The sequence below is a fragment of the Macrobrachium nipponense genome, chromosome 35 (genome assembly GCF_015104395.2).
Source record: "Macrobrachium nipponense isolate FS-2020 chromosome 35, ASM1510439v2, whole genome shotgun sequence".
In the NCBI taxonomy this organism is placed as follows: Eukaryota; Metazoa; Arthropoda; class Malacostraca; order Decapoda; family Palaemonidae; genus Macrobrachium; species Macrobrachium nipponense.
The window spans coordinates 51,420,093-51,432,376 of NC_061096.1; the positions used below are offsets into that span (position 1 = coordinate 51,420,093).

General features: G+C 49.8%; 1 protein-coding gene across 1 annotated transcript in view; it reads left to right on the forward strand.

Moving 5' to 3' along the window:
- Positions 1-12,284, forward strand: part of LOC135208342 (mediator of RNA polymerase II transcription subunit 23-like) — a 242,334-nt gene that overhangs the window by 197,711 nt on the left and 32,339 nt on the right. Inside the window, exons 27-29 of the mRNA XM_064240445.1 lie at positions 6,926-7,085; positions 8,488-8,608; positions 9,073-9,239. Of these exons, the coding sequence (XP_064096515.1) occupies positions 6,926-7,085; positions 8,488-8,608; positions 9,073-9,239 (448 nt within the window). The remainder of the gene's footprint in view (positions 1-6,925; positions 7,086-8,487; positions 8,609-9,072; positions 9,240-12,284) is intronic.

Here is a 12,284-nt window from a genome sequence, read left to right on the forward strand (position 1 = left end):
CGGCTAATATAAAATGGTGCAAAAATTATGTTGACAAAATAATTTCCGAGATGTGTCACTGATGCTTTTTAGTGCGAGAAGAAAGAAATTTGTGCTTGCGCACCTGGGTAACGATTGCAAACAAAACAACGCCTTGATCCGTGAGCTCCCAGCATCCCCCAAGGCGCGCAATTCAAAAGTTTTTGCCTAGTAGGCCTTTAACTATTTTTCCGTGAATTTTTAAAAAACTTTTTTTCGTCAACGTACCATACGTCGGTTCGGCACCCGACAGACAATTTTCGTCTACGTTTAATATGTCCAATCGGCGTTAAAGGGTTATTGTTCCGACACGGCATACAAACCTTCGGTCCTTTTACAATAGGAAGGTACTAGCGGCAGCTGGATAGGTCGTAAGCTTTCGAACAAGGGGTTCGGTAGTTAACTGCTTGTCCGACAGGCGCGCGCGCGCGACTGGGAGGTAAACAAATCACTTTTGCTTTCGGCCTGCTGGCGTGTAGACGTGTATCATCGCTCTCTGCCCGCTTCATCGTCGTTGCTTTCGCATGGTTGTGTTTTTCTTTTTCTATTTATCTAGTGAAACTGAATTGTAAGTACAATCATTTCATATTTATTTTCCCCCCCCCCCCCCCCCCCCCCCCCCCGCTAAGCTCCCACAGATGGCCCTTTCCCTTCGGGGGGGAGGTTATCTGGGTTCTCCTCCTCACCCGATCCGTCGAGCGCGGGGGAGGGCGCTCGGTGCCCGATGTACAATTGTATTCGGGGTCTTCCGCTCGTTCGGTGTGGGGCTCACCCCCCGCGCGAGGGGACTTCCCCCCCACTAATCACTACTACTGTTATTTCCGCAGGTGCTATTGCCACGAGGGTGGACCTTGGTGAGGTATGGGCGTCCTTCGATTTGCAGGGCGTGCCTAGTGTCCAGGGCGGCGGTTCTATGTCGGGGCCTGCTGCGGTCACCCATGGAGTGGTGACCACGACAACGATATCGACTCCAGGTGACGACGTCCCTCCTCACCTGGTGTACTCGCCTCACGTGGTAACAGTCTTGCCTACAGCCGCTGTGAAGTGTCGTTCGCCGTACCGAGAGGGGGGCGTGCCGCCGCCGCTCGTGGTTGCCGCGCTGCCGCGACCACACTTCCGCTGCCCTAGAGCTCGCCCCTGGACCTGCCGCCGGTACCAGGATGTTGCTGGCTGCTGCTTCACCTCCTGTGTTTCCGGTGCTGCCTGCCGTACCTGCCGATTCTGTGCTGACTGTCCCTGCCGTTGCTGCGCTGCTGTCCCTGCCGATGCTGTGCTGGCTGTGCCTGCTGTTCCTGAGATGCCCATACCTGCTGACGTCGTCCCTGTTCGTGGTGGTACTACCCCAGACTTTGGTCTGTCTGTACAGGTGCGTCCGGGCCCTGTGGCTTCGGCTACAGCAGCCCCGGCTCCGCCCTGGATAGCAGATCTTACGTCTGTCCTGAGGAAGCTGACGAAGAAGAGGAGGAAGGTGTCGTCGTCGTCGTCTTCATCTTCTTCATCGTCGTCGGCTGCCGCCTCTTCCCCTTCGACTTCTAAGGCTTCACAGCCGAGGAAGAAGAAGGTTGCCTCCTCCCTCCTAAGAAGTCTCCCTCGGGAGCTTCGCGGACCCGTCTCACCTCTGGTGGGACGGGAGGGTTTCCTTCCGCTGGTTCTCCTGCTCCTTCGGGAGCGGGGCCCGTCTCTTCTTCCGCAAGGAAGAAGACTACGGGGACCAGAGGGGTACCGGCTAACACCGGTACTTCCTCGGCCTCGCCTGGTGTCAGTGGTTCTGCCACTGCATCAGGGTCCGTCTCGGCCTCTCGTTCGCGGGAGGTACGCGAGTGTAACGGGTCGCCTAGCCAGCAACCGTGCAGCCAGGAACCAGACCTCTGAGTCCGCTCAGCATCAGGTTCACGGCACGGGGCCGAAGACTGGCGACAGCCGCTCACGCGACTCTCACCAGACCAGCTCTCGCTCTCGCGGCGACCAGCTGGCTACCCGGGGACGTGACGGTCCACGACCGGCCACGGGCTGAGGCTGGGAAGAGGTCCCCCCGTTCGCCGGTGCCAGCCACGGCTGGAACCAGCGACGTGACGTGCCGTGAGGACAAGCACCGGTCTCACTGTGACAGTGGAGCCTGCAGGTCGCCTGACCGTCGCTCTCACAGAGAGCGATCGGATACGGCAACCAGCACCAGCTCTTCTGACACTCGAGATCGGGGCCGCTGTGCTCAGTCCAGCCGTTCTCCACAGCGAGACGGTTCGACCAGGCCTGCAGCTCGATCGCCACCGCTGTTGACGATCGCCTGCAGCCTCCAAGCCTGCTGTTCTGCCAGCGGAGCGAGGAGGGGAGCGTCAGGTCTGCCTCTCCCGTACCTTCAACCACCTCGGGTTACACCGGGAGACGAGGTATTGAGGAGTGATCGTGAGGGGTGCGCCCCTCATGATCCCACCACGACGCCCTACGTGCCAGGCACGGTTCTCTGACCGGCTAGGACGTATGCGCAAGTGGATGGAGAAGAACCGAGAGGGCTGTCGCTGTTCCCCCTTCTTAGGAGGAAGGTTCTCGGAATATGCTCTTGCTCGAAGGGCTTAACGGTCCTACTCCGCAAGATGCTGTGACTTCCGAGATCCAGAGGAACTTTGCCGAGGTTATGGCGCTGATTCGTCAGCACAACGACCTCGGGGAAGGATCGCCGCTCCCACCAGCAGAGCCACGTCTCGGCTCGAGTCGTTTTGGGGCCCGAGAGGGAACCCAAACCGACGGTGGGTCTGCCGCGATCGGAGCTTGCCGACTGTGTTGAAACAGTAGTCTCTCGTCTCCGGACAAGAAGGCTCTCTCAGTTCTGGCCGGTCGAACAAGCTACTTCACCTCCTCTACTGCGACAGAGGCTTTCTACGTGTCTTCGGACACCGTATTTGAATACCCCTTCGGTCCTCCTGAGAGGTTTCGACCTCGACGAGGACTGGAATGAGTCGGAGGACGGTATCGGCTCTCTCCTGTCAGGTGTCGATCAGCCCCACCCAGACGACGTTCACAGTGGCGGCAGACCCTTACCTACAGTATGAGTTCGTAACCCTCCTCGGGAAAACGTTTTCTCCTGACGATACGTTTTCCCAGACTCTGAGAGGACCATCGCCGTAAGGCGATGGCTGCTCCTTTTTTTTCTTCTCCAAACTGCTAGTTCCGCTGGGGAAGGCGAGCCAGTAGCCAATTCCTCCCCCATTCCCTCTCTCCTTACGGCTACGAGGGAAAGGGGAGGGATCCTACAGAGATTTCTCTGTAAGATCCCACGTTAGGGGCTGCGCTACCGGGGGACTTCGGGTCCTACCTGACGTAAGCCCCGGTCGTTGAGGAGGGATCCTGCCCCTTTCTCGATTTCTACGGGAATCGAGAGGTCCACCAGCCGATATCGTTTGACGAATTCGGTGGGGGGTTTCGCAGAGTGCTTAGAATTCTACGGAATTTCTAGCGCACTCAGAGTGTTCGAGTTTTTTTACGATCTCCAAACAAACCTTAGGCGAGACCACGGTCCAAAGTGAGCGAGAATCCCCGATAATTGTTACACGATATCGGGAACCTCGCTTATGCTCGAATTCCTGTAATTTCTAGCATTTGGAAGAAGACTGCTGCTGAAAGAAGAGTATCTCACAGTAGGCGATTAACCTGGAATAGAGAGGAACGGACGAGAACTTCCAGTTTGGCGTGAACTATCGTCTTCGGTATTCTGTTCACCATTGAAGCTTTCCTTTGGGAAAGACTTCTTCACTCTCTTGACTAGAGAACGAAGGCGGTCGATCTCCAATCCTTATTCTCATTCCTCGAGAGGAAAGAATTTAGGATGGAGGTCGTGGTACAGAACCTACAAATATCTACGTATATTACCCTCGCGACATGATTCTTTTAACAGTTGAATTGTCCGGGGGGTAGGCGCATACCGTAGTTAACTCTACGGTTTGTGACCGAGACGAATTGTATCTTAATTGAACTGCAACTCGGGTTGCCTGCAACCTCCCAGCAGTTATCAGTTTCGATTTTAGATACTTGGTATTGTCATGACAACACCAAATCAGCTTTTGTATTTACCGAAATCCGTTTCGTTTAAATATAATTGCTCGAGCGTATTCTTTATGCTCGATGGTTCTAGCCGAACGCATTCCTTCGTGGAATAATGGATTACCTGGCAACTCAGGATGACGAGTCACCGAGAGCTACTGCGTATTGAACTGCCTGATAGCAGCTCAGTATCAGCTAGGTCTCGGAGATGCACGGTCGGTTACGTCTCTCTCTCCCCTGGATTGATTGACTACCGAACCGTATCTCTGCCCAACAATCATGGACTTAGGTCTCTGATTAACGGGGATTCTCGCAATAATGAAGGACCATCTACTGCTGTGACGCTCGATTTCATCGCCTTCGACATTGCGAGAATTTTCAACAGAGATATCTCTTCGACTCTTTCATCTTTCTGTTTACCGCACGGTAACAGAAGTCTGTACTAGTCTCCCGCTGCATCGCACCGCGATAATGCGAATGATTTTTGCAGACATCTGAGTTTGTCTTCATAATATCTCGTATTTGTAGGTGTGCAATTATTCATTGTGCTCGCCCCGAAATTAACAGATGTGTCAGAAGACATCGCCTACTCTCCGACCTGACAGCTCTACTTCCAAATGTTCAGCCCATGAGAAAGCAGTTCTTCAGGCAGTATTCCCTGTCTCTTCATTACTGAAAAGCGCTCCGCTTTTATTGCAACTACGATCCTCACCGGACAGCAATGAATAGCGGTTAGCGTTCTCAGTCTTTGTAGCACAGGTTCAGAATCTTGAGAATCCTTCTCTCGGTTCAGCTGTGAAGACGTAGGTTGCTTTTTCTGTACACCTTCGTCTTCAACGACACATAGTGTTGTTTCTCCTTAGCTGAGAATCAACTATACTATGAGATATCTTGCCATCAGGGACCTCGGTCTCTAGAAGGCAATTGACTTTCGCCTGTTGGGCACATGCCTTAAGAGAATCATCACCTAGCCTTCTGGCATTGGTGACAAACAAATTATTTGTTTAGTCTCTTGGCATAACCCTTTTAAGGCGAAGGTCACGTGACTTGCTCGGATGCTTGGACAACTTGCCTCCTTCCAAACGCAGTCAGTCGGCAGCTGTCAGAGCGCCCGAGTCAGTTACGAACTACGCTGTTGACTTAGTTCGGTTGTTACAAAGCAATCATTACTTCATTTTAATAGCTTGTCACAGTACCCATACCATCGACACACCCACCATTGAGTGTCGGTGTCCTATCCACTACCGAGAAGAACTTCACTGCATGGGGATAGGAGAATGTGAGACACTTCGCTGCAGACGGATAGACCAGTATGGGTACAGGACATCACCGAAGTCGAGAAGAGGGATAGGTCATACGACCATTCCCTTCTTTTCCTCTGAGGTAATTGCATGACTTTTCCTGCGAAGTCAAGCATCCAGGGGATGGGGATTCGTGACGCTCGATTTCGTACCGACTTCGTAGCGAAGACTCAGAACCCTTCGGTTCCTGACGATCGGTTAGAGTCCTTCACAATCCCCTCCCTAATGGACTTCACCGCCTTCGATGCGAAGGAGATGCTGCTTTGTCCTGTGAAAGCGTGACCACGCTTTCTGAAGAAACTCGACATCCCAGGCTGAGTGTTGAAGACTCTTCGTCAGCACCAAGATGACCTGGAAGTACACTCCCTCGAGTTACACAAGAACTTCTCCGTGGCGCAGGTACTGAAGGCAGGCAGGGGTCTGGTACAACCAGACCACTGGCACCTCCTTCTACCTTTTGGATATTGCCCACAGGTCCTTGGATCGTTTTCCTTGGGACCCGTGGTGGCTGCTCAACACGTTGTGTAGCTAACCCAGACGACCCTAGCAGGCTGAACAGCATCGAGTCCTGGTGTGACTGTAAGAATAGATAAGTGAATGAGAAAGTGACTGGCTTCTCTTCCTATCTTTTTTCTCCCCCTCTTACCTGTGGGGTAGAGGATACGGTCATCACCTTGCTGGATAAGGACGAGATGCCGGTGAGCTACTCGACAGAGCCCCATCCTATCCCTTTCACTAGGGATGGGAGCGAATATCCACCACTTCCCTCCTACAAGGGGGGGGGAAGTGGATGCCAACAAGAGGACAAACCATAACTTTATGTTGCCTCTTGCAAATAGGAAACTTGTTCTTGTTTGCTGGTACGAAGAGATACGCTTGCCTCTCTCTTAGTACTTGGTCCAGAGGTCTGACCATTGATCCTGCGGTGCACACCCCGATCAATCGGACAGAGGCTTGGATCCCTCCCTCGCTCTTACGACCAGGGAGGCATTCCAAGGTTGGGCGAACACCAGTCTGTTCACAAAAGACTCAGATTCCTCCCACCAAGAAGTGAGTCTTCCTATTGTAAAAGGACCGAAGGTTTGTATGCCGTGTCGGAACAAATGACAATTTGTCCAAAATTGCATTTTTCCTAACTATACAAACCTGAGGTCCTTTTACACATAGTCCCACCTCATGCCACCCCTCACTCTGCAGTTTTTGCTTGGGCCAAAAGCAAAAGTGATTTGTTTACCTCCCAGTCGCGCGCGCGCGCCTGTCGGACAAGCAGTTAACTACCGAACCCCTTGTTCGAAAGCTTACGACCTATCCAGCTGCCGCTAGTACCTTCCTATTGTAAAAGGACCTCAGGTTTGTATAGTTAGGAAAAATGCAATTTTGGACAAATTGTCATATTAGTATTGCAAATTCTGACTTGCTGTGTTATTTGGTTATTTTTTTAATGTTGTTTATCATGTTTAAAATATTGTCCTTTTATTCACATTATATTTTTCTTTAGAAATAACTATTACTTTGTAATCATGTATACTGTAACTGGCTGACTTTTAGAATTCCTTAACTCTGTAATTCAGCTATGCAAGGAAAACCTGTATTTCCTCACCTGGAATGGAGATTCAATGAGTTTGCAAACAGTGGAGCACATGCTTTACATGTAACATGTGTAGAACTCATGGGACTGCCTTGCAATCCAAATATAGTAGCCAACATGCTACTAGATGTTTTACTGAAAGGGTAAGACTTTAAATTGTACAGGATTACAGTTATCTACTTCATGTTAATTTTATTTCACATTCTTAATAAAGGAACAATGTCTATATCCATTTTCTTAGCTTTGTAACAATTACTAGACATTAACAGTGAAATGAAATTTTAATATATAATTACATGCATGACAATTTTGTAGTTTGGTCCTTTTTTTCCAATTTATAACCACAAGCCAATAATAACTTTGCCACTTTTCTTAGCAAGAGTACAGTAACATAAATTAGATTCAGCATTACTTTACATTTAAAAGTTAAATCAAATACCGTATAATTAGCTCGTACATTTCAATTCATGTTGGACCATCATGTAGGATTGCCGTAGTTTATTATGTTCTTATAATGAACAAGCTTGTATTTTATTCAGGCCCTAATGCTTGATAGGCATGAATAACCAAGGGTTGATTACTTTCTTATAATAATTATGACATGTTAGTTTAATGGTGGACTTTCAGTGATATTTCTAGTTTTTCTTGAGCTTGCTGATAGTTTTAGTTCTTAAATGAGAGGTAAAAATTGGGACAAGGTAAAGTTCAAGGAGTTGAGCAGCAAGCGAATTTTAGCCTCATGCAGGTTAGTTGTAGTACTGAGGAAATTAGTGATTGAGTGAAACATCACCCCAAATTTTTTATGTATACAAGTTAGATTTATGCATTGGAAGCGTGACTATTCTGTGCTAATAGATTTACTGAACTGCATATTCTACAAATAAATTTGTTTTAGCAAACAGCATTCATGCATAAAGCCCTTTCAAATAAAACAATCTTTGTAAGTGGCAAAGTAGTTCTTTGAACGACCATGTTAATCCCTAAATATATTTGATTCTGGTCTAGTTAAACTACCTTATACAGTCCATTATGAAACATGGTATTTTTTTAAGAACTGTTAGCAAGTATACTATATATATGAACTAAAAGCAATTTCTTGAAAATAATTTTTTGTAAGTATAACAATGCTTAAATTTCCTTTTGCCCTTTCAAACACTTTTAATGTAAATATTTTGTATTGTTTATGAAATAAAAATACACACAGTATATGAAATGAAATGTAGAAATTAATATTAAAAAAATGAGAATAGAAAAAATTTAATAAAAACCTAGAAAAATTGCTCTTTATGTTCTGTGCTGTTAGTTGATATTGCATTAACTAAAGTGGTATTTTAATTAGCATCATTTCAGGGAATATTGTTTGCCATAAATTTTACTTTTAAAAAGATTTTCAAAAAGTGCTTACCTGCAAGTTTGAACAGTTTAGTAGAATTAAAAGTGCTCAGAATTCAAGTTTTCTGAAACCAAGACTGTTTTGGAATCCTGTAAATGAAACTGGACAGGTCCCTCCGTTGATGATGTATCTTATGCTTCCCCTTCTTCCAGATACTGTAACATTCCTAGGGGTGAAGTCATGGAGTGGGTGAATACTGTTGGACTGCTGCTGACATGGTTACCGGAACCTTATTGGTTAGTCATTCATGACCGGATAGTGGAACTTCTCCAGGCAAGTATTTTACATTGCTAATACTGCTAGTTATAACATCCCTAACAGCTTTCCTTCATCTCTGTAAAGGGATCTCAGGCATTTCTGTACGCATCATGAATACCCATTTCACTCTAGGTTATTTGGCAAGTTTGTGTGATCCCATCCCTGAATGAAAACTACTTCAGGAAACTTATTGCTTAAAAAAAATGAAATAAAACTTTTCTGGTGCTAGTTACATAGTAATTTTCTTAAAGAGGCATCCTATTATATCTGTTGTTTCAGCTGACAAAAGGCTGCAAATCAGGGAACATTAAAGGTTGCAAATGTGTGCATCATATGATAAATGGATATATGAAAAAATCAGTTTTGTGTTATTTTAGAAGGTATAGTAACTGGTAAATATGTCCATGCAGGTTTGTTATTTACTGAATTAATGTGAAAAGTAAAAATTTTGTATGTAACACTACCTTTTGTTATTTCAGAAACCTTCTTTAGTTGCCCCAGGCGATGGTATTTTAGATCCATTTACAATGTTGAATTTAGATCATTTGGAGGCAACTGGCTGTGACCTGAGTGTTGCTCTCACAGTGGCAGTAGCACATTCATTCTGGCATCATGCATCATTTGGTCAAGTTGGCCGAATTCCACAGTAAGTACAGTATTTTTCTTTATTTTTGCATGTACTTTGAAATAAGTACATTTATTACCTTAGTACAATAAACAGTACTTCTTATTTTAGTTTGTTCCGATACGCAATACAAACCATCGGTCCTTTAACAATGGAATGTAACTTGCGGCAGCTGGAACCGGTCGTAAGCTTCGAACAAGGGAGTTCGGTAGTTAACCCTTAAACGCCGAAGCGGTAAAAAAAAAATGTCTCCCGTGTGCCGGAGGTGTTTCAGAGTGAGCGCGGAAGAGGGAACAAAAAATATTTTTTTCCAAAAAAATCAACGCGCGCGCTTAGTTTTCAAGATAAGAGTTCATTTGTTCCGATACGTAATACAAACCCTCGGTCCTTTAACAATAGGAAGTAGCTAGCGGCAGCTGGAACGGTCGTAAGCTTCGAACAAGGGGAGAACGGTAGTTAACTGCTTGTCCGATCGTCGCGCGACTGGGAGGTAAACAAAGCACAGCTTTTACGGGGCGGGTGCTGATGGATAGGACGTGCTCGCATCGCTCTGCCCGCTTTGTCGTTTGCTTTGAGTTTTTGAGTATTTGCCCTCTTTTCCTGTGTGATTGAGAGTAATTGTAAGTACTTTGCATTTCTTTTGTTCATTTATGATGAGTGAGGAAGAAATGGAGATTTCGCCACGCCCTCCGGTCGCCCGTAGAGTGTGTCCCGGGCTGGAGGGGCGTAGATGTGGAGGATTCAGATCGTTTGTTGATGTAGATCCTCACGAGGTTTGTACTCGTTGTCGGGGGCGAGAGTGCTCCCGCAACGAGCCATGTGTAACATGTATGCATTGGGTCCAAGGCGCGTGGTGCTGTACCGAGGGCAGGAGAGAGACTTAGGCCGCCCAAAGAATCATTCGGAAAAGGTCCAGTGACTCCTTTGGTAACGGACACTTCGTCCTCTTTCCTGCCCCCCGGCCAGCCCCCACGTTTCGCGCCTTCCCCTGCGGGGGGGGTAGCGGAGGTCCCATTCTCACCTCTGCTCTGATCCGTCGAGTGCGGAGGAGGGCGCACCGCTACCCGGTAACGTCCAGTTGTACTCGGGGTCTTCCGTCCGCTCTGGGTGGGGTTCTTCTTCCCCCAGGCGCGAGGAAGCCCCTCTAACTAACCCGACTGTTGCTTCCGCAGGTGTGCCATCAGCGAAGGACGACCTGGGACAGGTGTGGGAGTCGCTGGGAATGCAGGGGAGTGCCCGAGCATACAGGGGTTGATTTCAGCGGGTTGGCAGGGGTCGGCAGGTGGTCATCATGGTACGGTAACCACTACAACAAACCCACAAATCGACACCAGCATAGAGATGCCACCGCCAACCCTGGTGTACACACCACATGTTCATGTCGGAACACCACGGCGGCAATTCAGAAAACAATTCCATGCCGTGACCAAAGAGGACGGCGCACCGCCACCTGGGTTCTTTGATTGCCGCCGACCCAACGGACTTCCGCTGCCAAAGAGTACCCCCTGGACCTGCCGCCAGTGCCGAGGATGACGGTAGCTTGCCGACAGGACGCCTGGCTCTCCTGTGGTACCTGCCGTGCCTGCCGTACCTGTTGCTGTCCCAGCCGCTCATCCTTTCAGATCAGGTGCAGCTGCTCATTCACTTTCAGATGTTTCCTGCCGTTCCTGCTGTTTTCCCGGACCTGTTCCTGTTGTTCCTGCTGTTGGTGGTGCTGTCACAGTCTCAGGTCTTCCGGACAGGTGCAGTCGGGCCCTGTTGCTTCGGCAACTGCCCCGGCTCCCTCCTGGATGGAAGACCTGACGTCTGTCCTGCGGAGCCTGGCGAAGAAGAAGAGGAAGAGGAAGAAGGTGTCGTCGTCGTCTTCTTCGTCGTCTGCTGCCTCTCCTTCCCCTTCGACTTCTAAGGCTTAAACAGCCGAAGAAGAAGAAGGTTGTCCTCCTCCGCCCCCCCTAAGAAGACTCCTTCGGGATCTTCTAAGGGCCCGGATCGCTCAGGCGAGTTGGGGAGCTCTTCTGCTGGTCCTTGCCTGTTCCTTCGGGGGAACGGGGCCCCGTTAGCTTCCTTGGCAAGCAAAAAGAAGTCGATGGGGACCAGAGGTGGGCTCCCACCAGCCCTCGGATGGTTGCGTTCCTCAATACCTGGGTGCTAGCGGTTCTGCCGCTAAACCAGGTTCCGGTTCTCGGCCGCTTCTTCGGTTCGCGAGGAAGCACCGAGTGGACGCTCTTCCAAAGAAGACCGTCCAGCCAAATTTTAAAGTTTTTGACGCCCGAGCTCGCTCGCCGTCAAGACAGCGGCGCGGAGCAGAAGACTGGCGAGAGTCGTGCACACGACTCTCGCCAGGCCAGTGGGTACGCTCTCGTCTAGCGGCGATCAACTGGCTGCTCGGGATGACGTGACGGTCGCTGACCAGCCACGGGTTGAGGCGAGGAAGGAGTCCCCGCCCGCGGCCGCCGGTACCAGCCACGGCTGGTACCAGCGGCTCGACCGCCGAGAGGACGCTGGCCGGTCTCGACGCGACAGAGAGCCTAGCAGGTCACCCGTCCGCCCGCTCCGATGGGACCCACCGGGCGGAGACGGTGACCAGCGCAGCTCGCCTGACGCTAGAGATCGGTCTCGACGTTCTCAAGAAAAGCCGAGCCAATCGCCCCCAGCGAGCGGCAACGCTAGGCCCTGCGTGCTCGACCGTAACCCGCGGGTTGACGATCAGCACAGCCCTCCACGCACGCTGGTCCTGCCAGCGAGCGAGGGGGGGAGCGTCAGGTCTGCCTCTCCGTACCTTCAACCTCCTCGGGCCTATCCACCGGGAGGAGCGAGGTACCGAGGAGCGATCACCGAGAGGTACGCCGCTCGTGACCAAGCTATGACGCCGTACGGCTCAGGCACGGTTTTAGGACCGACCAGAACGTACGCGCAAGTAGTTGGAGGCGACCGTCAGGGGTCTGTCGCTGTTCCTCCTTCTGAAGGAGGAGTATCGCGGGATATGCTCTTGCTGGAGGGACTGGACGGTCCTACTCCACAAGACGCAGGAACTCCCCGAGATACAGAGGAACTTTGCGGAGGTCA